The sequence below is a fragment of the Lissotriton vulgaris genome, chromosome 7 (assembly GCF_964263255.1).
Source record: "Lissotriton vulgaris chromosome 7, aLisVul1.2, whole genome shotgun sequence".
NCBI lineage: Eukaryota > Metazoa > Chordata > Amphibia > Caudata > Salamandridae > Lissotriton > Lissotriton vulgaris.
In genome coordinates, this window is record NC_141695.1 from 1,164,454,386 (window position 1) to 1,164,482,371 (window position 27,986).

Here is a 27,986-nt window from a genome sequence, read left to right on the forward strand (position 1 = left end):
AGCTTATAAGGCATAGGCTGAAGAAGATCTGACTTTTTTAGGAAGCCAAACCAGGATCTTCTGTTTGTCAGAAGTAAGCCACCAGGCCCCTTGTCTGGCTACATAAGCTGATTGGTATATAATGTTGTTTGGTGTCTTTCCACTTCCTTTAAACCTTTGTCTGCTTCCAACGTAATCTCACATTTTTGTTTGATTCCACATTGTAACTTTAAAGGAGATTGGAAGTGGTATGATGAGGCTTGTGGAAGTGGTATGATGAGGCTTGTGGAAGGGGTATGATGAGGCTTGTGGAAGGGGTATGATGAGGCTTGTGGAAGTGGTATGGTGAGGCTTGTGGAAGGGGTATGATGAGGCTTGTGGAAGGGGTATGATAAGGCTTGTGGAAGAGGTATGATGAGGCATGTGGAAGGGGTATGATGTGGCTTGTGGAAGTGGTATGGTGAGGCTTGTGGAAGGGGTATGATGAGACTTGTGGAAGGGGTATGATGAGGCTTGTGGAAGGGGTATGATGAGGCTTGTGGAAGGGGTATGATGAGGCTTGTGGAAGTGGTATGGTGAGGCTTGTGGAAGGGGTATGATGAGACTTGTGGAAGGGGTATGATGAGGCTTGTGGAAGGGGTATGATGAGGCTTGTGGAAGGGGTAAGATGAGGCTTGTGGAAATGGTATGGTGAGGCTTGTGGAAGGGGTATGATGAGACTTGTGGAAGGGGTATGATGAGGCTTGTGGAAGGGGTATGATGAGGCTTGTGGAAGGGGTATGATGAGGCTTGTGGAAGGGGTATGATGAGGCTTGTGGAAGTGGTATGGTGAGGCTTGTGGAAGGGGTATGATGAGGCTTGTGGAAGTGGTATGGTGACGCTTGTGGAAGGGGTATGATGAGGCTTGTGGAAGTGGTATGGTGAGGCTTGTGGAAGGGGTATGATGAGGCTTGTGGAAGGGGTATGATGAGGCTTGATGTATTAAACATCTTTTGACATGGGTTTATTGCAACCTTGGAATGTATGGAATGGCGGGGTTTCCTTCCAGGATTCTCTCAAGAACTTCACTGTTTTCAAGGTCTTGATTAAACAATAATTGGATCTTTGCCATCCTTGTGGATCACATTTCTCCATTCAGCATTTTATCGCTGACCTATTTACTGATAGAGAATATGTTAATAATAAAATGGAGAGGAAAGTTCTCTCATCGGGTTCAGATCACAGAAGTACATGCATCCCTTCTGGTTGGTGTGCTAGTTGACCTGTCATCACTTTACCCCCGCATCCGGAATCCAGAGGTGCAGAGTAAATCAGCTAACCCCCTTTAGCATTGTGCTCCTTGTACTGGTTTTGTTAGATTGGTTGGTAAAGCGCTCTAATCACCCCTGAGGGTATCCAGGTGCTTGTGCATGTCTGTTGTATGTGGTCCCCACAGAGTTATTCAAAGAACCAGGTCTCCAGCGTCGTGCAGAACTCAAGAAGTTAGGAGGACGCTCTGATTAGTTATGGGAGGTTGTTTCATGTTTTGGGTGCGATGTAGAAGAACAAGCGACCTCCTGCTCTGCTTTTGTGAATGCAGGGATTGTGCAAGTGCGAGTAAGGCTGAGAGTAGGTGTCTGGATGAATTGTGAGAGTGTATGCGGCTGGTCAGGTAGGAGGGTCCATTATTGTGTAGGGCTTTAAATGGTCCTAAGTCTGTGTAGGAGCTACATGGAGATTTCAGCTTAGAGTGCATTACCTTAGTCATAGTCGAGTCTGTTTGCGGTGAATGCTTGCATGATGGTTCCTCTGATGTTCTGTGGAAGTCACTTGAAGTTTTTCACAGCATTTGCGGTATATGGAAGCAGGTGGTGCTTACTGCATTGACTTGATGTTGATGTTGTGGTTGTCTTTCTGGATGATCCCCATATTCCTGGCCTGGTCGGTGGGTGTTGGTGTGAGTCCTAGTTCTGTTGGCCACCAAGTGGCGACCCACGAATAGTTCCTATTTACAAAAAGCAATACTTCTGTTTTGCCAGAGTTGAGTTTCAAGCAGTTGGTTCTTATCCATTCTGTTTCCATGGTCATGCAGTTGGTGAAGTTAGCTGTGGTGATGATGAGTGTCTTATCTATCAGGAAGAGGATGAGTTGGGTGTCATCTGCGTAGGAGATGATGGTGATGCCTTGAGACTAAGCATGAGCGAATTTTGCGGATCTCGCGTTCGCGAATTTTGCGGATTTGCGGATTCGCAATCCGCAAAATCCGCGAATTCCCGCGAATTTGCGGATTTTTTTTTTTTTTGTGTTCGCCCGTGTTTCTGCCAGTTCGCGAGGGTTTTGTACACTTTCGCAAATTGCGAACTTACCTGTCGGGTCGCAAGTTTCGCGAACTTGTTGTTTCTACGTGTCCAGCCTGTTTGGGACACTCTTCTTCATCACTGCCACTCTCTGTCACCACTGCCACTCTCTGACTACTCATGCCACCCTCTGGCCCACCCATGCCACCCTCTGTTTCATCACCACACCCTCTGGTTGTCCAGTGTACATTATTTTCGGCAAAGCAAAGCACACCTTCCCTGCCTCAAGTGACCTGAATTAATTTGGGGCTGATTAATGTGTCACAGAATATTTTTTTAGCTGGCACCTGCTTCCTTAGTGCGCCCTGATTAGTGATCTTTTGCACTTGCTAAGTGCTTTCATTGTTGCAAAATTAGTTACAACACCTGCCCTGCCCCAACTGACAATAATGAATTAGGGGCTGATTAATGGATTTTAACTTCCAGCCTGGCTCCTGCTTGTCTCCCTTAGCTGTAATTCAGGACCTTTGTGGCATATGTGTAACTATTCTGAGGTTCAGAGCAGGGTCACATAATAGTTTCAACTGGCAACTGAACTCTGGAGGGGCCCCTCAGGAAGCACTACAGGAAATGGCTACTAATGATGAGCCTGAACTTTTGAACCTGGTAAGTAGTTACTTTCAGTTTTGCTAAGATCGTGTTTCTGCAATTTTGCACTTATTCGCGGGGCGCGAACTCACGCGAACTCACGCGAACAGTGCGAGCAGTGCGAGCAAAATCCGCTGCTCGCGGATTTGCGGATTTTGCGGGAGATTCGCGAATCTCGCGGATTGCGGATTTCCCGAAAATCCGCAAAATCCGCGAGCGGAACGGATTTTACGCCCATGCCTACTTGAGACCCGATGATGTTGAGAGCTGTGCCATGTAGACATTGAAAAGCTCTTTGACCTCCTTGCCTTCCAAATGCTGCTATCTTCCCAGGACACTGACATGCAGCCACACTCTGCCCCTCCTTATGGCTATGTGTGCCGCTCAAGAGATAATTAGCCCCCATGGATCCCAGGAGCAAAGAGGTTTGCCCTATATATTGCAGTAAACAGCTGCAGAGTAATATGTATCTGTTCACCATCTGCATATGAATATTACTTCTCATTATTCTCCTCCAGGACTGGATTAAAATTGTAAGTGCACCCAGGCTCAGGGGCCCATACTTCCACCACCATGACTTCCAGAGACTTCATCTCTTGCTTATTCGCCCATCTAGAATAAAAACATCCACAACTCACAGTCTGATCCTGGTCCCTGTGTCTGGACACAATATTTGAGACATTTCACTTTTTTTCTCTCAGGAGGGGAATAACGTTGAACCCTGTTAAATCGTTTCATAAGGTGTTGTTTTAGGGTGGCATTTTGGTCTATGTAGCTCAAAATATGTCTGCATTACGTGTCCTACACCAGTACAGTACCCTACCTCTTCTGTCTTCTAGCAAGCGAGACAAGGTAGAGAGTGGGAACAGAACACTGTGACCTTGAGATCATCTATAGATTGATTTCCAGTAACAGCGGCGTGCTTGTTCAACTGAAACAAAGGATTCTGGGTGCTTGAATTTTGAGTGCCAAACAACCTGCTTCATATCATGGAGAGTGCAATGCTAGGATCTCACATGAATGGAACCATAGGACCTGAGGTAAAACATAGCCTGGGAAATGGAGGGGGAGCCATAAATGAAGCCCTCAGCTAGGTGCCGTCCCTCTCCAACCCCGTATTGAAGTATTTACTATGAATGAATATTTTCTTGACCAGGAGTAACAAACAATTCTTGCTGGTGATTTGCCTCCTCGTTTGTCAGTGTCTTGACCAATGCACTGTTTCTGAAGCACAATAGTGCAAAGTAACAGGCTTTCTTTTTTCTGTGGTATTATATGAACTTCTATAGCATAATCTTGCTAGGCATCACTAGGGTTGTATGGTGAATATGTTTAATGGGATAACATTTGTCTCACTGCAGGTCAAGGAACTGGTTGGGGATGAGTTATTTTCACGCTATGACCGTCTTCTACTGCAGTCCAGCTTGGAATCAATGGCAGATGTGGTTTACTGCCCACGGGTGAACTGCCAGACTCCAGTGCTGAAGGAACCAGGAGGCATCATGGGAATTTGCTCCAACTGCCGCTATGTTTTTTGTGACCTTTGTAAAATGTCTTACCACAGCGTCTCTCCCTGCGCACAACCTGAAGGTATGCTCTTCACTCTTTCAGGCTTTACTTTTATTGGACATTATCATCCATTTTGTTTGTACTGAATATATTTCATTGGAGCCCTTCGACAGTGGTAAATGTGTTAAAGAATAAGTGCTGGGGCCCAATATTTTGCTGAGAATCCTGGGGGCCAGTGCCATCAAATGTTGATAGTACCAAAAATCAAGGCTGAATAATCTTGATTCCACCTCATGCTTCTTACTCCCTTCCAGACTTTTCATGGCCCTTTATCTTACACTTTGAGGTTTTTTTTATATCTGTGTTTTGCCATCTCACTATAGACAGCGTGTCTTTCGGGAGTCACCTTTGTGTAATACTCCACAGAGCCAATCCTTGCTCAATAATGCATGGCGTTGTTACCTTCTCAGTTGTTCCGCCCATTGGTTATTTCTCTCCCTTTTTTTGTTTGACCCATCTATTGTAGCTTCTTGGTTTCACTGAGGGTAGATTGTTTTAATTTTTCCTGCTTCAAATGCAACATTGCAAACAGAGCCCCGCAACACTAGTTTGCTGCCTTTTAGTGCCATCTGGTAGTCACTAGAAAAAAAAACAAACAGAAGTATAAAGATACAGCATCGATCTTGTTTGTTAGGTAGAGCCTAGGCAGCATTTGCGCTGTCTCTTTGAGACATGTTGTACATAATTTGTGGGCTTACAACCTGCCCATTGCCTTTTTATGTGTTACTTTGATTGTCCTTTAAAAAAGCTTGCCTGCTAGTGGTTAATCCTTCCTCTTTGTCTCTCCTTTTTGTGTTTTGTTTCCTCCCACGGACTGCCACCCAATTACTGATTTCTGTGTTTATGTGTTGGCTTTGGCAAACTATTGTTTTCTTTGTTTCCTGCTTGTGTTTGTCTGTGCTTGCACCAGTACTCGTATCGCCACATTTCAGTCCTTGCATGCAGCCCACCCCCGTTATGCGTAAGTTGCTTACTCCCCCAATTGCTTGTTTGATTCAGGCATTTGAGCACGGAAGGGGCCAGGACATGCTGCCAAAGCCGCATTTCCTGCTCGTGTTTGTCTGTATCTGCACCCATCCCTGCCCCCGTTAGTCCTTGCACATGGCCCACCCCGGTCCTGTGTAATTTGCTGACTCCCCTATTTGCTTGTTTTATTTAAGTTCAGGTTTATGAGCACGGAATGGGCCGGTACTTGCTGGTAGAGCTACGTGATGCTGCGCGCTGCAGGCATTTGGCCATTCCGGTGAGGTGCGGTATGCTAGGCTCGCACTGCTGCCCTGTGTGTGCCTTGAATGATAATCTCCTCTGTAGGGGCTATGTTTTCCATCTGTAGTTGCTCCCAACTCCCTGTGATGCCCAGATATTGTGATCTGCTTGCTGGGTTCCTGAAAGTAAAATGTAAACAAACGCAACCTCCATGCCTCAGTGGCAAGAGTTGCTCAAACTGGCCAGCTGTTATAGTCATGCGCTGGGAGAAAGACCCTTGATTTTTCCGTCTTCAAGGGGTTTGTACTATTCTAGACAGAGGTCTATGCATTTGAATATAACTTTATTACAAAGACAAGTCTTAACCTTGTAGCTAAAGTAAAAAGTAGACAATCAATTGATCAAGCTGCTGGATCAGTACATTGTTAATTTTACGTTTATGTTTTGCCAATCAAGCAACGTGATTCAATGCTTCCTGTACAAATGTCTCAAAATTCTTCCACTGCCTCAAGCTTACAAACTTAAGTATTGCATGCTAAAATAATGGACGACCTCCATCAGTTTGTGACAGCAGGTCGAAAGAAACATAAAGCATTATGCTAATGAAACCAGACTACCCCACTACATTACCTATTCACCTGCACTACTGTAGAACAAGGCAAAAAAACACCACTACCTCAAAGACGAGACCTATTGCCTATGCTGATGCTTGTTTTTTAGGTTGCACATACTAGCAGTCTGGTTTGCAAACATACCTATTTTAAGTTTACAGTGGGTTTAGAGCCTACCCAGTGCTTACAGTTTGATAGCTTTAATTCCACCTTATGTATGCTTTACTTTCTCTTCATTTATGTGTCCCTTCCCCTGGAGCATGGCCTTATTCCTTGTGTCCTTTCACTGGTCACCTTTCAGGCACACATTATTTTTAACTTAAGCTCTCCATGAGAGTGTATGTGTTTTCCAGTTGTCTTCCTCCTGTGCTTCTCCCAGAACGCTCTTTGTTGTTCTAAGACATCCATGTTGTCCACACAAACCTGCTCATCCCTGAGCTTCTCTCCCTGTCCCATCTTCTCTCAGTGGAGCTCTATTTGTCTAATGGCCTGAACCCCCCCCCCCAGCCTCCCAAAATCTCTGTGTCATTGCTCTCCGTCTCTACCATTGCGGTTAAGTTCTTTACAGCTCAAATCTCAAACACAGCAGAAAGAGATTGCGATGCTTTTGATATTCCATGGAGCGCTGAGTTTATTGGCCTGTGAGTCTTTGCTTTCTTTAAGTAGTGTAACTCTGGAATGGCCTGTTTAGCTTTATAAGGTGTTGTTATTCCCCGCCTCTGCCTCAGCTGCAGGAGTGGTCACTTTTGCATTCCAGAAGTGAAATCAACATAAAACCTCCTGGCCTGTGTGTTTGACTGCAGTAGGGTGGATCACTTCTCTGAGGCTTTCAGGCGATGGGCTCCACTCCTCAGCGGGTTTGTGTACCGCCCTGTCATCATACGCACAATGCACACGGTTTTCACTTGTGGACAGACACTGACATTATAATTAGGGCTCCCAGTTATCCGTTTTTACTAATTTTTTCAGATAAATACAGACAGAAAACTATTTATTTTCCTGTCTGTATATATTTTTAAAAACAGAAAATATGGAAAATAGGTCTTCTTTGGATAACTTTTTCTACTGTCAATCATGAGTGCCAGGTCAGTAGGATTACAGATTGAGAGGTAGGGGGAATGAAAAAAGACAGTAGATTTCCCAATTTAGTGCAGATCTACAGTTAATTATGCTATTCTACAATGCAAGTGTTTTCAGATAACGCTATTGCACTGTATACTGCTGAAGCCTTTTGGGCATACAAATGAGAGTATACATTTATCAGTTAAATGTGGAAAAATACCCATTGAAGCTTCATTTATACAGAAAACACAAAATAAAAATGGATACATACAGAAAAAAATAGCAAAAAATAAATATGGATAAATACAGACGGAAATGTCGAAAAAATAAATACCATAAAAGTGGGAGCCCTAATTATGATACAAAACGGTGCTCGTGATGAAGGTCAAATGTTAAGCGATGAGTTAGGTCGACATGTTTCTGCCCTCATAAGGATCTAAGAGTATTGGGGCATTCCTCAGGACCAATTGAACTAGAAATAAATAAAGCTGCTGCTAAGCGTGAGAAACCAACAAAGTGGTAAATACAAATGTAAACAGTTCATATACTCCACCGATAATATCCAGCTTGACAGCAGTGGAACTGATTATCGGTTACCCACAATTGTTGGGTGTCACCCTCACCTCTACCTGGTAACTACTCAGGGAAGGGGGCCCCGCTATGTCCGTCGGTACCCCGGGGCGGTCAATGAGTAATGGCCTCTTAATGATCGCTTAACATTTGACCTTCAATTGTTAGCATACTGCTTTTTAACCTTGACAGGGGCACTCTGAGAATAAAGTTGGTATGGAGTTCCCTTAGTCATTTTTAACACACTTTTTTCGTATCATTTAGCGCTGCACTTTTTTATTCTTTGTTTAGAAACCCTCTTCACTTAGCAAGAATATATGCTCGCGGGTTTCATGGTGCACTCTGTGGAGTCATCAGCCATCCTCTGGTTTGAAAACAGCTGAGGGCTTCTTAGTCAATTTCCTAGACTGAGTACCCCAACGAGAGGAGGCCAGACCCAGATGATGATAACTCACAACTTGTGAATGATGGGTTTTGGCAACGAGGTTCTCTCCTCGCCTGATGAGGTGGTTTTATCCTAACCTGTTGACATATTTTCATCCTAGCTGGTCTCTTTTTTCGCTCATTTTTTTACCACTGTCCCTAGACCCAAGGTGCTGCGTGATATATGATTGGTAATTAGGGGAAATACACCTTGCAGGTCTTTAAACTATCCCTGAGACCCTCCTTAATGTGTTGTGTTCCCTATATGAACAATCCCATTGCGCTGCCGGTGCGTCAAAAAAGTGACGCAACGTTGGCGCAATGGGCTTGAAAATAAGCCTCTATGATTTTCATGTACAGTGTCCCACTATGTTCAGGCTTTATAACTTTCTATTTCAGATGCTTGCCGTCCACTCTAAATAAACTTTACTACGCCCACTAGAAATATTCATCTAAATTACTATGTGTTTGATGTCTGAAAACATGTACCGTTTTTTTGAAAAGTTAAGGTCAGACCTTCCATGCTCTTTTGGCTGTCACCAGAGTTTTGTTGTATTTATGCTTGAAAGGCCAAAACAAATGGAGCAAAGACTTCTGATAAAGTCCCATTCACAGGAATTGATTCAGGGCACACTGTGCCTATTGTAATTCTATTGATCCTCCTGTGCCTATTGTAATTCTATTGATCCTAGGACATATTCTTTGAACTTGTATTTATTTTATTACGTCCGAGCTTTATAGAGCACACAACTGGCCATCAGACCGCTCGAATACTAATTACAGTTTCATAGCACTCTTCTTAATTGTTTTCTGCTGTAGACACTGATAGCTGGTATTATTTATTAACCAGCTCAGTGGTGCTGATTGCCTCGACCTTGGCAGGATGAAGGGCTTAGTGGACACTGCAGGATTTAATCCTCTGATGATCGTCAGTTATGCAGACTGAACTCTACAGTGGATGCGCTAGTCCACTGCATTGTCTTACCAACAAGAGAAGCCAGTGGCAAACGTATGATTTGCGTGGCTTCACAGCACACTGCACATAGGTGTAGGGCACATCGAGATGGGCACATTACTCACGGATGAAATGGCGGCTAAACGGCAACTGCAGAGGAATGTTGTATTGCTGATGTCTGCATCTATTCGTCATGACTCGTGACCCTACTCTCAACAACATATATTAAAGTAGATTCCCTCCTTTATTTCTACGGTCATCACCTCCACCCTCTATGACAGCCTTCAACATGCAGGGGAACAGAATTGCTGTAGAAAGAACAACAAGCATTTGCAGTGCAATAGGTCTCGCATTTGCAAGAGTTTAAGCTATTCGGATTGTAAACGCCAAAGCCTTTTATTTATGTGTTTTGATAATAAACACATAAATAAAAAGCATTTTCATTTGCAGTGCGAATAGCTCAAACTCCTGTAAATAGGAAACCTATTTAATTTCAAAGAAGCATCTGCCATTGTCCCGGGCTGCTTGGAAAGTGAACGCGCACATGGCGCGTTGAATGTTGCAGGAAAGCATGTCATGCCTGCAGTAGGAGACACTCATTAAAGAAAATAATACAGACTAAATAAGACATACCGTGTTACACAGAAGTAAAAAGGCCAGTCCTCATGAGAGGTTACAATTGAAGACAAGGTGGTACTAAGGAGGGACGAACAAGCCTATTAACAAATCAGAATCCAGCCTTTACGAAGGACAATGACACACACCAATGACAAATATGGGTGGAGAGTGGGTGGGGCTCCAAGGCCATACTCAAATACAGCATGCCTCGCACAGTAGCGCCTGAGCTGTCTAGGTTCGACCTAAAAAAATGAAGTAAAGAAATCAATTGTGCCTTAGAAAGGTAGATAAAAACAACTCACAGTAGTTGTACTGTTGCATGTTTCTGCTGTCAACCACATCTATGCTCAGAATCCTGCCTTTTGGGAAAATCTGCCAGTAAATGGGATGTGGAAGTATTCCAAAGGATATTTACATTTTTGATTTGAGATACTTAGAATGATGAGAATAAGAGGGCTTCTGGGGTCAAAATGCAGTTTATGGTTACAATCTTTGTTTAATGTAATATTGGGAGTTTTAGCGCCACCCATATTAAGGTGTCACAATCATTTGCTGCACCTTTTTCACCCTAAGCACATGCATACATACATTGATGTACACACACACACTTATTAGCTTTTTAACTTTGTACTTGTTGCAGGTATTGCCCCACTCCTGGTACTCATTTCATCAACCTTAGAAAGATGAAAGGCTAAGTTGGACACATAAAGATTTGAACTGTCCGGTGGTCTTCAGACTATAAGTCAGAACATTAATACTAGTTTATTAGAAGATTAAAGGTGGGCTAAGGTGCTGGCTAGCTTGAATCTCAGCCTCCTAGCTCAGTGGGTTTCTGTGTTAACATGTAGCCTATAGGCCAGACTTTCCAAAATTGTTAAAATGATGCACCAGCGTCCAGCACCTAACATCTATATTTAACCTGCATGTTATTAGTTTGAAGTATTGCAGGGCTCATTCAAACGTTGTGTCTTGGGAGGTAGCTAATACAAACACCATTGAAATGGGTAGTAATTAACACCTTTAATTGAATGGCAAAAGGCAATTGAATTTGCCATGTTTTCCGTATAAAAAAATGATTACTCATATAATTATCCGTGGAGTCAGTGAGAAAATGATTTGAATTCATGCAAAAGCCGCGGAACCGATTGGATGGAAAAGCTAACATTTGTTGTATAAAGTTATGACATGGATGAAAAGGCACTAACAGACATGTAGTGAATTTGATGTGTAAACTATAGATCCAATCTGATAGGACATGAGGACTGTAAATGTATGGGGAATTTGTAATGAACCATGTATGCACGATATGTGGAGTATACCAAGATACATTTAAAGTGCTGATTTGAAAACCCATTTTAATAGTTATGTTATTAAGAACTCTGCAACTGAGTTTTGCTTGTGAATGAAAAAGTAATTGCTGACTTAAATATTTGTGGGAGTATGGATAGGGTATGAGATGTCTTTTACATGTAGAGAAAAAAATACACTTCTCACATGTTTAACCCGGTTGGAGTGTTAAAAAAGTGTAATAATACAAGTCTTTCATGTTATAAACATTGTTGCAATGAGAAATAAGAGATATGAATGTTCAATGCATTGCTTCAATATTTCCTACGAGGATAAACACATAATAAAGCAACAAACAGAACAAGTGGATCAAACTTTGTTGTCTGGGCCGCGCATATACTTGAATGAGTGATAGATTATCTGTTGAGTTGAATAGACGGGTTCCTGGGGGACCTTTTTCTAATTATAGTTAGTGAGAAAACGTGCGGAGCGCAAACCTGTATAATGCAAGATATCATGTATATGGGAAACAACCTTTACAACGCAACTTTTACAATGCACTACCATTACAACTAAACTTTTACAGCGCAACATCCATTACATTGCATGCCATTACAACGCAACCATTACAACGCATGACACTACAATGCATACCACTACAACGCAGTCATTACAACGCATACCATTACAACGCATTTTACCCTTACACTATCCAACACTTACCCTACTGTTGCACCCCCTGGAGTTAGAATAGTAATTTTTACCCCTACACTATCCAACACTTACCCTACTGTTGCACCCCCTGGAGTTAGAATAGTAATTTTTACCCCTACACTATCCAATACTTACCATACATGCAATGTAATGGTATGCGTTGTAATGGTATGCGTTGTAAAGGTAGTATGCGTTGTAATGGAATGCGTTGTAAAGGTAGTTTAAACAATTTTGTTGTAATGGCATGCGTTTAATGGAATGCGTTGTAATGGATGTTGCGTTGTAAAAAATGCGTTGTAGAGGTATGCGTTGTAAAAGTATGCGTTGTAACGTCATACATCCCATGTATATTGATTGGCCATTTTATATTGTTTGCCTGTATTTAAGGCAAGTTGTAAGGTATTTTGAAATTAACTTTATTATCCCTTTTGGTTCTTCTAGTTTCATCAAACACATTTTCTAAACTTGTTTGGAGAATTCTTGCCTTTTTTCAAAGAGACTGAAAAATTTGAGTAATTACATTTCTCAGTTTGTCTCTAAAGTAACTTGTGAAGTGATCCTACAGAGTGTATCAGTGTTACCCCTTGTATACCTGAGAAGATGTATGACATTCTCCTGTTCCGTTGACTGCTCACGCCTCCTTCCCAAGGGGACACGAGTCTGATGAAAAGAGTACTCATTCTCCTCCGTAGATAGTGACAATAGAGAGTCGGGCCTCTCACCTATTTTTAGATGTCGCTTACAGGTAGCTTTTAGCTGTCCGTTGTCGAAGACCTATTGTGGACAATATCAATACTTGCTTTTGGCTGTGGGTTTTCTTACCACTGTCTAGCTTTCTCATTTGTTTGCTTCTAATTCAATGTCTTTCATTTGTCTTGTCATGTTTATCCATCCCTTGGAGCACAGTCTCTTTACTATCATTTGCTTGGATGACTTATATGCTTACACTGCTTACATCCAAGTAACTACTTTTCCTTTTTTATTTCGGCACTTCATGGAAGTGCATGTTTTCTTCCTCAATCTCGGGGTCGGATCCCCCATAAAATCTAAGCCCAGAGCTTTCTATGCTGCTCCTGCTTGTCCACCCACCTGCTCCTCCTTTGCTTACTCTACTCCTCGCTCTAGTGTTGACTGCTCCCTCACTACCAACTACTCAGTTTCAACACCCCGCCATTATCTTTTGGAGGCCCTGCAACTTGAGTTTTCTACCAGCATGAATGTGATTCTGGTGTCGCAGCTGCAACTTCAGGCTTGCCCCTTGCTAACTTTGGAACTGCTTTTGCAACCCCTGACCTCAGAGGTAGCAATATCAGGGCCTGAAACACAGGGGCAGCTCTTCCTAATGGACGCTGGTTGGAGCTCAACTTGCCTGGTTTCTGTCAATTTTTTTCATTATACAAATAGTGAATAATACTATTCACTATCAGTGGAATAAAAAATGGAGTACATTAGCTGGAATATGACCCTATTTGGAAGCTAAGGTAAGTAAAAAATGCTGTTAAATGTATGTTGTATGCAAGCTTGTGGGCGAAAGTGTGTTTAGATGCGCAAGAGTGTGTGAATGTGTCAGTATGTGTAAGCATGTGTGTGGGAGTCAAAGAAAAGGTCAAATGGCGAGCGTTGTCACTTCCGCTACCCCAGGCATTTTGGTGAATTGACATCCATGGCTACCGGGCCACTTCTTTTAGTCCTCAATGTAATTTTGACCATATTTGTTTAGTTTACATTAATTTACCGATCCAATATTGGTGTCCATCATGTTGGAAAGTAAGGTAAAAGTTAGAAAAAGAAAACAAGGTTTGTTTTCTAGCTGTTGTTCCGCATTGGCAACAAGCAGTTTGTTTTTCATTTTGCTGATGTGGAACAGCATCTCAAAAAACATTGGTAAAGCAAAAATGTAAGGTAACTCAAAGTCACATCAAAGTCAATAGGCTTTGACAATGCTTGTTTTTTGCTAAAGTGACAATTTTGCACTGGCATGCATGCCAATCGGCCTCCCTTAACTTTATAGTTAAGCAACGCTGATTGCCATTGCCAATACCAGTTTTCTTTGGCACTGTTTAGCTGTCTTTCTCTTCATCCTTCTTTCCCCCTTTTGTGATTTTCTCTCTCTTGCTCTGGGTCAAAGTCTGAGGAGGAAAAATAAGTGCTAGTTCTCAAAAATGAGTGCTAGTGGGCCCTGCATGCAACCCACAGTTCTAATTAAGCACTGCCCTTATAGAGAATGAGAGCGTATGTAACTTTGTTCATGCTACTTCCTTCCTTCCACCTCTGGTGGAGATTTCTCGTCTTGGTTTCTCCATTTCCTGTGTTCACTACTTCCAGTGTCACTACTTCCAGTGTCCAATGTCTTTGACCTGGCGATGGCGCAGTGGTCTTGAGGCCGCAATGTGCTTGGCAAGCATATTACGAGTTTTCTACCGCCACACTTGTCATGATGGTGTGACTGGCATGAAAAGTGTGTCAGTGAGAAAAAAAAGAAGGCCCTGCAGGGCCCCTTTTGCCTCTGCCCCATGGTGTGCATGCATGCTCCCCCCTGTTTGCATGCACCCCAGTACCTACACGGTGTGGACTGCAGCAGTCCATCCCATGCAGGTACTGATTTCGACATTCCCACTGCCCGCCAGACAGCAGAAAACTTCTAATCTGGCAGGCAGTCCTCATCTCTGTCTCCCTCCATCTGTCATTCCTAGCATCTGTGTCTCCTAACCACAGTATCCATAGTTCCCTCTTGCAGTGCTTGCATTTTCTTGTGTCAGACTCCTTGTCTACCTACATAAAAGTGGATTCAGTGATCATCAGTGGTGTGTATGCCAATGAGTTTAGGTCCTAGCACCAGTGTGGGTGTTAGTGCAGGTGCATGAGTACGTGCCAATGTGGTTACCAGTGTAGGTTCACCTCCCTGTGCCAATACAGGCGCCTAGACAAGCACTAATGTATGTGTGAACGCAGTTGTTAGAGCAAATGTTGGTGGAGGTCCCAATAGTAGTGTAGTCAGTCCTGCTCAACTTGCAGGATTCACAGCAAGCTGTAAAACCTGAGTGTTCTTTTGAGTCGCAGTAGAGTACAAAATCCCACATTGATCTTCAGACACACCAGAATTTAAATGAGCCCCGGGATGGAGGTGGGTCTACAGCACCCCATATTCCACTGATTCGAAACCTCACCTAATTAATCAAATCGGTGTTCATCATAATAAAATAATCTAGTGCAGTAAAATTAAGCTACTGGTATTGGAAGCTATTGCGTTTTAGGCGCAATTGAATCTACTTACCACCTCAAATGCTAACAGTCACCTCTTAAATTATTATAAAATCATCATCATGTTATCAGAATTTAGTACAACAACAAAGAGCACTTACCTAGCTGGCACCACCTGATTGGGTCCCTTGGCTCTGGTCTTATATGTCCTACTCAGTCAAAATAAAGGGTCTTCAGCTTTTACCTGAAGTTATTCACCTCTGTTGAGGAGGACAGAGTTCCACTCAGAGGGAGATTGTATTGAAAAAGCTCTGCTACCTTAGGTGGAGAGGTAGAATGTAGGGTTGACGAGTAGAGCTGTATCTTTCACTTTTAAATTAAAGCGTGGCCGATAAGGCTGCAGCCTGGAGCTGAGGCAGTGAGGGGCCTTATCAATAAGGCATTTGAAGGTTAGACACGCTACCAGACGTTGCCTTGAACAGATGTTACCTTTGACTAAGTCTTTTGACAGCTCTAACACCTGCATGCTATTTGGAGTTGAACTAGCAGGGCTCCAGGGAGGCCTGAACATAGGGCAATAGAGCTGTCTAACGTAATAGAGACACCCTCTAATGCAGCTCGATTTTTTAAGGCCAATTTAGAACCCTTACTTCAAGGACAGCGTATTTTATGTACATATCGACTCTGCATCTCACCCCACTCTTTTGTTTGCATCCCTCCTCCTCATCTCTATATATTACATAATCATTTGCCTGCAAAGTTATTGTTCCTCTGTTTTACATTTGCAGTCTCGGCTGGTGACATTTGAAATTGGTGGGCGTAAAATTATTGTCATACTGCACTGTAGCGAGCGAGCATAGCGAGCGTGCCCGAACAACCTAAATGGGGTTCGGGGGAGGGGGTTCTCTCCCTGAGAACATTTTGAAAAAAGAGTGGACAAATGGTGCATTTTCAAGCAAATTTGAGAAAGCAGGAAGGTTAATAAAGCAATTGTGAAAGTGCAGTTATTACATTAATAAATAGATGTCATATAACATAGGTAGCTTATTCAGTATAGGTAGCTGCTTATTCAGTATAACCACAGATCTTCATAACAGACTTCGAGATACAATGCATTTATGAGTACCTCACAGATGTTTTTATTTAACAAACAACTAAACATCTAAACATCATGTGCATTTTGGGATCTGCATCAGGTACATGTTCTTTGCAGCAGGCACATTAACCTTCTGCGCTACCTTTCCATGAGTCAAAACTTCCACTAGACAAAACTCTGATCTTTCTCTAGGAAAAACATTAACTATCAGCGTTATCATGACATTTTTATTGTTTCTGTGAATAAAATCAATCTAGCCACTTTGCGAACACTCTGACTTGCTTTATTTAGTTTTTTCTTTATTTTTCATAGTTTGAACCTTTTATTCCCAAAGCGCACTGTGAAAACAAAAATGTTGACCTCCCCCATACTACTACAAGGAGACTGAGGCTTGTTGCTATATAACAGCGTTGTAGAAGCAGATCTCTTTCATAAATGACCTCTTTAAACTAATCACAACTAAAATAAAATAAAATCAACCTCATACTTCCCACTGACACCACCCTGTTAAGAAATGTTCATACCGGGTTAATTGTATCTTCCGATTGGAATACTTCTGAAGTGCCACATATAACCCCAGCTAATGACCTCCTTGTGAAGCTTAGAGTCCAAATTCAAGCTTTAAAAGGTCCAGAGGTTCTGAAATGCACTTCTATACATTTAGACATTTTCCTCCCTAATTAATATCTCATCGCCCCAGTCTCTGAGTCCGAGTGCTGTGACCTCAACTGTGGCAGAGCTAACACTGATTGGTGTAACACTGTACAGCAAAGCACAGACTGCTGGGCATTCCTGTATACATCAATAGTGCGCAGTATAGTGCAGCACAGCAAAGCAAGTAAAACACCACAAAGTGTAGTGTGGCAAAGCTCAGCACAGTCCAGCAAGCCTCAGAACTGTGGAGCAAACATAAGATTGGTATAATAAGCACAGTGCACAATGTTACTGCACAATACAGTACAGAAAACTATAGCATACAACAGTGCAATACAGTGCAACATAGCACATGACAAAAGCACAAATTCGGGACATCCGATTCAATATGGGAAACCCTTTGGCACTTGATTAGAGCTGTGAACATCAAAGCAGAATATAACATAACACAACAATACACAGCACATTAAAGTACAGCACTGTACGCAATGCAATGAAAAACAGCAGAGCTTAATAGAGCACATCCTTATTGAACCCTTCCACAATATGTAAATGTCTTTAGGCCTAATGCCCAGTATGTTCATGATTGGTGGCATTGGTGTTGCTTTCTCTATATATGTGAATTTATGGGAACTATGTCTCATGTGCATAGATTATGTGTCTGTGCTAGAGCATATGTATTGGCTATCCCATTAGTTTTCAGGACTGACTTGACAGTGCAGCTGTCTGAAAGACCTATTGTTACCAATTCTTTCAAATGCACAGGGTACTTTGCCTCTATTCATAGGAGTGTTAGTCTTTCATGTCGTTCTGTTGGCTGTTTGGTGTATCACTCAGTCTCCTGTGGAGTGCCTAACAATGTAATGGGTGACAGATTCATTTACATCTGTACAAGAAACGTAATCATCACACAATACATTATTTGCGCTGTATACAGAAAATAGTTATTTTTCTTTTGTTTTTTTCCGCTGTATCATATTCTTCAAGTTTTGGTCAGGACTCCTCTGTATGTTTTCCCGGTCTGTTTTTCCCTTTGTTTGCCTGTAGCTTTCAAGTTACCTGTGCTTGCATTTTATTTTCCTATTGTTTTCTCTGTATGAATGTTTACATTGCTTTCTCCGTCTGTCTCCTCTGCATTGGTCATCTCTATCTATGTTTTCAGGTAACAAATATGTGCCAAAGGCGATAGGATTAGCTTTAAAGAGCATTGTATCCATATTTTGCACATTAAATTCAGAGCTATTTGGTTTGTTAGTGCTCGATTAATTTATTGTTACCTTCTGCATTAAAGAGAAGTCAACTCGAAATAAATACCCCTTTTTAATAAGAACTACCAGGTACCCCCTTCTAAACCTTTTGACATGTTCAGAAGAAAAAATATATTTTTCACAGCTTCTAAGCTTCCCTTGGTAGACGACAGCGAAAGTGTGTATGATTGCTTTTTTACATTAGGTGAGGGGAATTAAATATCCAATAACTTAATCAAAATCAAAATTCCTTTATTCGGTTTTCGTAATTAGAAAAACCATAAAAGTTCATAATTAAAAATCACATCTTCGGATATTAATTAATAATTGTACAAAATTACATGATTTAAATCAATGACAAGCATACCACCACTGATGTATCTTAACATTCAAAGATAATATTAGAAAACAATCTAATGATCATTGGAGTACAAGTCAAGGACTAATCTTATTACAAATTTGTCTTATGTCTGATACAAAAAAAAGCGAAAGTGTGTATGATTGCTTTTTTACATTAGGTGAGGGGAATGAAATATCCAATAACTTAATCAAATAAAGCCTGCGTAGTACGGGGCAAATGCCATTCTCCATAGTTCAGCTGATTTCGTTCAAATTGTACACAATTTGCACAAATTACATTTGAGAAAAATCAATTGTCTCTTTTTGCTAAACCAATCGTTTTTTCATCTATATTGCCATTTTCCTAACATGATAATCTAACTTTAAAAACATGATGATAAATGTGGTAACAATGAGCTCTAATATGAATTCTAATTTCTAACAACTCTTTATAGATATGGATTCTCCGAAGGCGAACATGCTTTTGAAGTTCCGCCCTCGTCTTGATATTTGTACAAGTATCAACTGCAAACAATGCCTGGTTGAAAGAGGCTGGGGCGACCGTGCAAACAATAGCTCAGCACCTTGTCTGAATCGTATTTCTGAGCCTGCTGACAGGAGCATCGTGTTATGTAGGGTCTTCCGCGTATGAAGGCCATGGCAGATGAACAATATGTGACGCAGAGTGTGCGTTCAGCTAGTGTAGCACCTGGATAAACAGCACTAAACCTGTTTCACAGTGTAAAAGATGATGCCTGCAAGTATAACATTTTGTTGTAGGAGGGAGCTTACCTGGAAGCCAGATTGAATGCTTTAGCAGAGCTCTTTAACTCGGCCCAGGAATGTGGTAATTCAGTTTCAAGTGCCCTTACCTCCGTGTCCTTCACGAGAGCTGTGTTGGGCAGGGTGCATTGTCTTTGATGAAAGCACTGCCTGGTTATTCACACCGGGGCTTCTAAACTCCCAAGTGTGGGATTTGGGGAGTAAAAGAGGCCTTAATCACCAATTTATGTGTACAGCGGACCAACGTCGCAGGCGGTTTGGCGAGAAAAAAGTTAGAATACAGTTACTTTTGGGGCTGAGCTTGGCAGGGCCTCCCGCCAAGAGTCTGCGTTTTGGGTCAGGAATGTGAGAACTATTGACTCCCCAGACTTTGCACGCTGTGTGACCTTGTGCTGCCGTCCTGAGCGAAGTGTGAATTGCGTCGGGTGCCAGCAAAAAATCCAGGTAGTATACGCACATACCCTCCCAAACAACACCAAACATGCGCACTGGGGCAAAAAAACTACAAGCAAACCACTGGAAGGATGGGAGGGGGTCATGACATTCAGGTATAAGAAGGAAATATTTCTGCAGCTGCGCCCCAGGCACATGCAGAACTGGAACACCAACAGGGCTTGTATGTATCAGGCACCACTCCGCTGCTCCCTAGTGTACATCCAACCCCCCCCCCCCCCAGGTACCCCCACTTCCTAGCTTTCCACAATTCAAACAATAGCTCAGAATAGTGTGACAACCTAAATGAAGGGTTTCTTCTGCGAGCGGCAGACTCACCGGGGGCAGCTGAGGTCTTGCGGTTGGGCTGGGCAAATCCTACGGCGCTATCGGCGCTTGCTGCACCACGGGCTGTTGGTCCCTCCCGCCGCCGCGACAGGAGCACCACGTGGCCGCCGAGCGGGGGGACTACAGACCCCACAACACTTTGCGGCTGACTCCGCCCTCTTCTGCCTGGTGACGCGCCCGGAAGGCGCATTAAAGAACGGAATCCCCTCCGCGTCGCGGGACGCGCCCTCAGAGGCCAGAAGAGGCTGGGCTGAGCCACCCCCCTTGGCAGGCCTTTTCCATCTCTCCCATCTGTTCTCGGCATTGCTATCAGGTCAGTGATAAAAGCATTCTCTACTGCTCAAACTTTTGTCACATTACCGATTTAGACTAAACGCAATCATGGGAAAAAGGACACCGGCAGTGCCCAGGCCAAAAGACATACACAAACTGGCTGTACCAACCTCCACCACCCCTGTGGCCAACTTTGACCGCCATTGACAAAATGCTCCAGAAGACCATCGACGTCGTTGCAACTGCCATTCAGAACACTGAAAGGCACTTTTCGCTCCCATCAAGTTTGCCCCCTCTCCTGAACCAAGATAACTCACTGGACTCTTTACTTGCCGCATCCTATGCAGGGCTTCCAGGCACAGACTCTAATGAGAACTGCATATTTGTGGACACAGCCCCACCGGCACAATTTACCCCAGGTAGCAGGCTATCTTCAACTCCCACTATGCTCAGGTCTGATATGAACATTAGTCAAGATTCTTGCGCACCCATGCCATAGAAACTAGTGTAGCAATGGGGAACAAAGGATTCTGGGGAAGGATGGAGACCTTACTGTCTACCCTTTTAGGCCCAATTAATCAACAAATCCTAAACATGGATACAAGGTTGAGAGTGTTGGATGACCATGTAACAAAATTAGGCATAGGGAAGACTATAATAAACAAATCCAACGTGGGGACATTAGGTGGAACCAAGGCCAAAAATAACGGAGCTAACACAAACACAGTTGGTCATAATAAATCTATTCCACCGATGCCCGCACCTAGTATAAGCAAAAACCAACCTCTAGCCAAACATGCCCCTAATCTAAAAACGACTAAGGTAGCTAGTTTGGAAGGTACGGATCATAATGCTGATAAAAGCAAAAGGGTCCCAACCCAACAAACTAAGAATGAGATCCAAAACCGCCCCACAGTTCAATCTGAACTAAACATAGCAACCAACACGAGGAAGATTCCTACCCGCATCAGCTTGCCGCCTGAATGCGGGGCGTACGTGCTGGTTTTAGTCAATGTGCCCAAACTAAAGAATGACCAAGTGGAAAATCATACCACTCTTAAAAACAGGATTCTCCATTAGTTATCTATAAATTGTAATTTCCCAATGGAAGGAGCAAGGGAGATTATTCCAACACAAAGAGTCGGGTGGGTGGGCCCGCTGAGAAAAAAGTTTGAGGGGGACTGCATAGTTATAAACTTTAGGTCCCCTTAATGGGCTCAAAAAACCCTTGCCAATGCGCCATTGCCCTCACCGTGGGAATTTAACACAACCTTGCTTCCCCTGGGTTACTTTTACAGACACCTAGCCCCAAACTCAAATCCTATGAATAACCCGGCTGTGCGTTATCAGGATCCAAATCTTGGTATCAGGGATTTATTCCCATCTCACCAACTGAATCAAGATTTTAGCTTTATGAATGGCCCAGCTCAGCGCTACCAGGCCCCATTCCCAGGACACCCGATGCCACACCCATACTTCCCCATCATGCCTCCGCACAACCACAGTGAGAGGCCCTATTTAAGCTCGAATTCAAACCGGAATTTGCCTCAGGATGAGATTAGGCCCGTATATAAAATCCCTACCTATAACCGGTTTGAACATGCCTTCTCAAATTTAGAAGATCAGGACTGACTGGGGAAAGGGAGCGGTAACACCGGATGTCAAGATGAAAGCAATGATAATGAGGAACATTCACCCCATCACTAATGAACACACCTCAGGAAATAGTAGTGCAACACCACACTGCCACGCCTATAACTACACAAGAGGCTGTATCTCCCACACCAACTAACCTTAAGCGGAGTGCAGTTATGAGTGCTAGAAGCAAGTCAATTAGTAATACCAACCACTGTGACTTGTCCATTCTTAGCTGGAATGTAGCACGGCTAGAACCAAGATTGTCAAATCCGCAATGGGTCCAGCTATTGGATGGTAAAGACATTATCATGTTTCAGGAGACATGGGCTGTTGAGAATTTATATATAGAGGGTTATCACTGTTTTAGCGTGACAGCACCCAAGCCTGATTCAGGACGTGCAGTGGGAGGCCTGTTCATTGGCAGCAAGATACTGGCTAGTGGTACAATTAGAGACTTCTCAAGAGGGAATCTGAATATACAGATTTTGGAGTTCAAGCGAAAGACCCGGATTTATTTAATCAATTTTTATAATAATGATTTTTATTCTGTACCCAACAAAAACTTTGAAGCACTCTCTAAGACTTTACGGAATCTTGAAACCAGCTTAGAAACAGGGGAGGAAACAGGGATTTTAATCGGGGGGGGGACTTTAATGCGAAAATCCCAAAGAACTGTGGTACTAAGGATAGAATTCACTTAGATCAAGCTGAACGAAGGGGGATTGAATTAGCTAACATACTAACTGAGTATACTCTCAGCAATGCTATGGATACAAGCCACACTTCTAGTATACTTCACGCCCCTACGTTCAGAGGCAGGGATTGTTCCTCCACTATTGATTTTATCTTTATGTCTCCCCACTTATTAGACCTGCGAGTAGCTGTGGAGTTGCGGTGTGTTTGGAGCCCTCTGCACGTTCCGCTGTTCTGGGAACTGTTTCCTTTGCTTCCCGCCGCTGCCCCTCGCCGCACCCGCTCCGCGGGTGCCGCTTCGCGGATTGAGGAGGCGGAACCAGCATCAAGGCGCTGGGCTTGAGGAGGCGCCGGGAGAACCAACCACCTGGCATTGGCGCTAGCAGGGACTCGAAGATCCAGGAGTCCCTGCTGGATCAGGTGTGCGAGTGGACGCGCCCACCACCAGCCACGCCCCCCGCCTGGCCAGCCAGAAAAAGGCGCGTGTCCCTGTGCTCCCTGGGACCCTACCTGCGAGTAGCTGTGGAGTTGCGGTGTGTTTGGAGCCCTCTGCACGTTCCGCTGTTCTGGGAACTGTTTCCTTTGCTTCCCGCCGCTGCCCCTCGCCGCACCCGCTCCGCGGGTGCCGCTTCGCGGATTGAGGAGGCGGAACCAGCATCAAGGCGCTGGGCTTGAGGAGGCGCCGGGAGAACCAACCACCTGGCATTGGCGCTAGCAGGGACTCGAAGATCCAGGAGTCCCTGCTGGATCAGGTGTGCGAGTGGACGCGCCCACCACCAGCCACGCCCCCCGCCTGGCCAACCAGAAAAAGGCGCGTGTCCCTGTGCTCCCTGGGACCCTACCTGCGAGTAGCTGTGGAGTTGCGGTGTGTTTGGAGCCCTCTGCACGTTCCGCTGTTCTGGGAACTGTTTCCTTTGCTTCCCGCCGCTGCCCCTCGCCGCACCCGCTCCGCGGGTGCCGCTTCGCGGATTGAGGAGGCGGAACCAGCATCAAGGCGCTGGGCTTGAGGAGGCGCCGGGAGAACCAACCACCTGGCATTGGCGCTAGCAGGGACTCGAAGATCCAGGAGTCCCTGCTGGATCAGGTGTGCGAGTGGACGCGCCCACCACCAGCCACGCCCCCCGCCTGCAACGCCCTCTGACTTAAGGTTTTGCCAGGCGCTCCGCGGGACGCGAGCGGGACGCCGAGCGAACCCCGAGCAAAGGGCGGGCAGTCTGTGGCAGTCAGGGGCTGTCTGAGGCTGGGCTGGGCCACTCCCCTTTTCTTCGACCTCTACGACTCTTATCCCCCTGAGTCTAACGGCAGGCTTCGGATCCACCATGTCCACCAGATCTGGTAAAGCCTTGAGGGGTGGTGGAGCAAGTGTTTCAGGGGGTTCCACGATGATTGGAACAATGGACAAATTCATCACCCGGGTGGCTAACGTCATTGAAAAGGAGATCGCAATGACGGAACGCCGCCTTTCACTAGACCTCCTTCCATCAAAGCTCTCCTCTTTGGGAACTGTGGCTCATGCTCTGTCGCCGCCTATGCCCACTGCCATCTTGCCTCAACCTGATGAGCAACACATTGCAGTGCTAGAGGCTGGACTAGATAGGATAGAAAGCCTCATATCATTTCCCTCCCCAGGTAGTCGCTGCATCGAGGCTATTGCTTCTGGCCCATCCCCATGCACAGCCAGCCCTCCTGACAACAGGTCTTTCTCGGATCCTATTGTTCCCTCACCTCACACTTTACCTCTTCCCCAGACTAGATCTCCGCGGGTCCATAGGAAAAGGAAAAGGGGAATCAACACTCGGAGGGGGAATTATTCCATGCTCCACAAGCGTTCTAGGACAAAGCTTAATAGGGGCACTACACACCAAGACGCTGGAGAGCTGGAACTCCTTAGGATTGCAGGTCCCCCCCAGCATGCAGCCGAGCCCCTGACACCGTCCCTCCTGCCCCCAGCCACACCGGCTCTAGCAAACCAGGTTACATCTCTCGAGTCTCTCGAGAATTTGGTAAAATCTTTGTTTAATCCGTTACTTGATCAAGTTAGGAGCCTGGGGGCTAGACTCGACAATTTTGAACAGGTCACTAGGGACAACTTTTTCTCCCTGAAAACCCTGCTGAAAGTGCAATCTAGGCCCACTGAATTCATCCCAGATAGGAATGTGGTTAAGGAGGTCCCAGTAGGCCAAACAACTAGAGTTCAGTCGTCACTGCCGGCTAAAACACCGGCCACAGGGAAAGCCCCTACCCCAGTCCCTCTGGCCGGTGCGAAGCGGCCGGTGCCTAGTGAACTCACCCACGTAGCTCAGGTGCACGGCACTCCCCCCTCAGCAGTGACGGCACTTGTGCCGAACCCTGCCCAAAAGATCCCACAGAAGAAAGGGACTGGCCCATGCGTCCACTCGGCAATTGCTGCGCCTGTTAAAACCAACGGAGCAGCACCTACCTCTAGGGCTACAAAACCAACCTCTTCACCCAAAAATCCGCCTCTGTCTAAAAACCCCTCCTTGCCAAAAAATCCTCCCCTAGCGGCCTCTGAGCATATTCCGCCACGCAAGTGCCCTCCGGTAAATCTCCCACCAGAATGTCACCCGTATGTTGTTGTCCTCACTAAAGTCCCCCTCCTAAAAGAATCACAACAGGAAACACACCAGGCGCTGAAAAACAAAGTCATCCACTGGATGAAAACCAATAGACCACTTCCAGTGGGTGTAGACGGCCTGATCCTTGGGGTGCGCAGGGTGAGTTGGATTGGCCACGGGAAAAAACTTTTTGAGGGTGATTGCGTGGTGGTCAATTTTCAAGATATAAGAGCTGCCCACTCAATATGCTCCCAAGGCCGCACGGCTGGAACGGGGGTCGATGCTGTCGACCTATCTTTTTTTTGCCCGAGAACGATCCCGACCACTCCACTATGCCCTGTCGGGCCCCCTCCTCTAAACATCGCCCACGGCCACCCCTCCCCGGGAGTATTCGCACAGCAGCCCTACCCAGCCCCAGTGATGCAGAACTGGGGCTTCTGGGGCTGCTGACTCTTTGACGTTCCCGGGGAGGTTCCTGCGGTTTCAAGTCCTGCTGTTGAGTCCATCCCCTCCCCTAAAATCTGTTGCCCCTCGACTGCACTACAAAGCCAGGTTACTGCCAAGTATGTATCAGAGCAAGGGGAAATCAGGGAACCTCCCGGTATACTGGTTGGCCTCTCTGTTGTGGGGGCTGTGGAGACGTTGCCCCCCGTCGAGAACCGTAGCATTGCGGCTGTGACGGACCCCTCGCTTAGGGTTTTCAGCTGGAATGTGGCGGGCCTCGAGAGGAAGCTAGCGCTCCCAGACTGGAACTCGCTGGTGGAGCAATACTCCATATGCCTGTTCCAGGAAACCTGGAGCGGGGTGCCCCTGCACAAGGCAGGATACTCCACCCACTTTCTGCCAGCAGCCCTTAGTGTAACCGGCAGGGGCCGCCCTTCGGGTGGCCTCCTAATTTGGGTGGCTTCAGAACTCAACTGCAGGGTGGTGGAGCGGGATACCAAATGCCCGGATCTCCTGAACATAGTGTTGAAAAACTCCCAAGGCCGAGTTATTTTAAATATTTTTAATATTTACGCCCGAGGCACAAAGGGGGGCAGAGAATCTTCAGTAATATCTTGCTTAGAAGCCCAGCTCCGCTTATCACCTTATAGGTCCTGCACCCTGGTGGCGGGCGATCTTAACTGCACCTTTGAGCCCCTGGACCTTGAAATCTTATCTGATCAAGAGGAACTCGACGCTAGGTGGGGGATCCCGTCCCTTGAACTGAATCCCATTAAAAAGTGGACAGAAGTGGCCCTCCAGATCAATTCAATAGCCATGGAGTTTGGCCTGAGGGCTGCCAATGGCAGGACCAGGTCCGACAAAGCTGGGGCCCACACTTACAATAGGCCAGGGCACACGTCACGGATTGATTATTTCCTCCTTGACATACACCTGTGGAGCATGGTGGAGGACATGGCGATTATACCATCTGTCGAGAGTGATCACAATCTTCTCTCTCTCACCATGTCTCACAGGTGGATAACCTGCCCTGTGACTAGAACTTCTTGTAACCCCACCCCGGACCTGTCAGTAGTCGCCAATTGTGGCCGGCGGCTAAAGTGGGCAAAGCTAGTACTCTCAGAGGAGAAAACCTCTGCCATTAGGCAGCTTCTTGCTTCAGCCCTAACCAATTTTGACCACCAGGTGGACGGGTTGTCGGAGGTGGCCTCAAGGTTCTGCACTATAACCCAGGCTATTAGCGATCTTTTCGTAGTGCCAGCTAACACGAACAGAAGGAAACCAAGCCCACGAGGCAGATTGGGCTGGTTCAATCAGAAGTGCAGGGAGGCAAAGTCACTTCTCATTGAAGCAGTAAAGTCCAAATTACCATCTAGGACTAGGGTGGCCAGGAGGCACTACGCACTCTGCCAAAAAAGCGCCAAGATGGAGTGGGAGGATAACTTCTGGCAGGACCTTCTGACCGCCAGTCGAGGGAAAGACGCAAAACGTTTTTGGGATTTGGTGGGCAACAGGAACCGTCCTGACGATACTTTGAGGACCTGTACCATCAACGCCCAAACTTGGTTCTCCCACTTCCAAAAACTCTATTCTGCCGTTGAAGGCTCACTAAATGACCCCTTTGACCTCCCGCCCTCTAGCTTGGCCCAAGACCTGGAATTCTTTTCTGTTTTGGATGTTACAAAACAGATCAAAACCCTGGTACCACTTAAAGCAGCTGGCCCGGATGGCCTCCCAGGCGATATTCTTCGAGCATACCCGGAAGATTGGGGGGTAATAATTTCTGCACTCCTCAACGCAATCGTTGCGGGAGGCCCGGTGCCAGATTCCTGGAGAGGTGCTGAGGTGGTCCCCATATACAAGAAGGGCAGTAGGGACCTACCTGGGAACTATAGGCCTATAAGCCTAATAGATTCGACCCAGAAATTGGCGGGGAAAGCGATTTTGGGGAGGATCTCGCAATGGGTGGATGAAAACCACATCCTGTCTGACATGCAAGCCGGGTTCCGCTCAGGCACCGGAACCATCGAACAGGTTTTTAGGCTCCTGTTACTACACTGGAAGGTGGTGGAGCTAGGCAAAGGCAGTCTCTATTTGGCCTTTATTGACCTAAAGACTGCCTTTGACCTGGTTCCCAGGGAGGAACTCTGGAGGGTGCTACACGGTCTAGGGATGCCCCTGTACTTACTAAACCTCCTTATTAAACTGCACAAAAACACCTATGCCCAGGTCAGATGGGGGTTGAACGGGGAAAAGACCGATAAGATCAGGGTCGAGAGGGGAGTAAGGCAGGGCTGTGTTCTGGCCCCCACCCTATTCTCCCTCTATATCAATGGGGTGGTAG

The 27,986-nt window shown here is 45.3% G+C and overlaps 1 protein-coding gene across 1 annotated transcript in view; it reads left to right on the forward strand.

Moving 5' to 3' along the window:
* Positions 1-27,986, forward strand: part of LOC147703099 (E3 ubiquitin-protein ligase RNF14-like) — a 165,887-nt gene that overhangs the window by 62,846 nt on the left and 75,055 nt on the right. Inside the window, exon 5 of the mRNA XM_086931636.1 lies at positions 4,265-4,493. Coding sequence (XP_086787762.1) covers positions 4,265-4,493 — 229 coding nt within the window. The remainder of the gene's footprint in view (positions 1-4,264; positions 4,494-27,986) is intronic.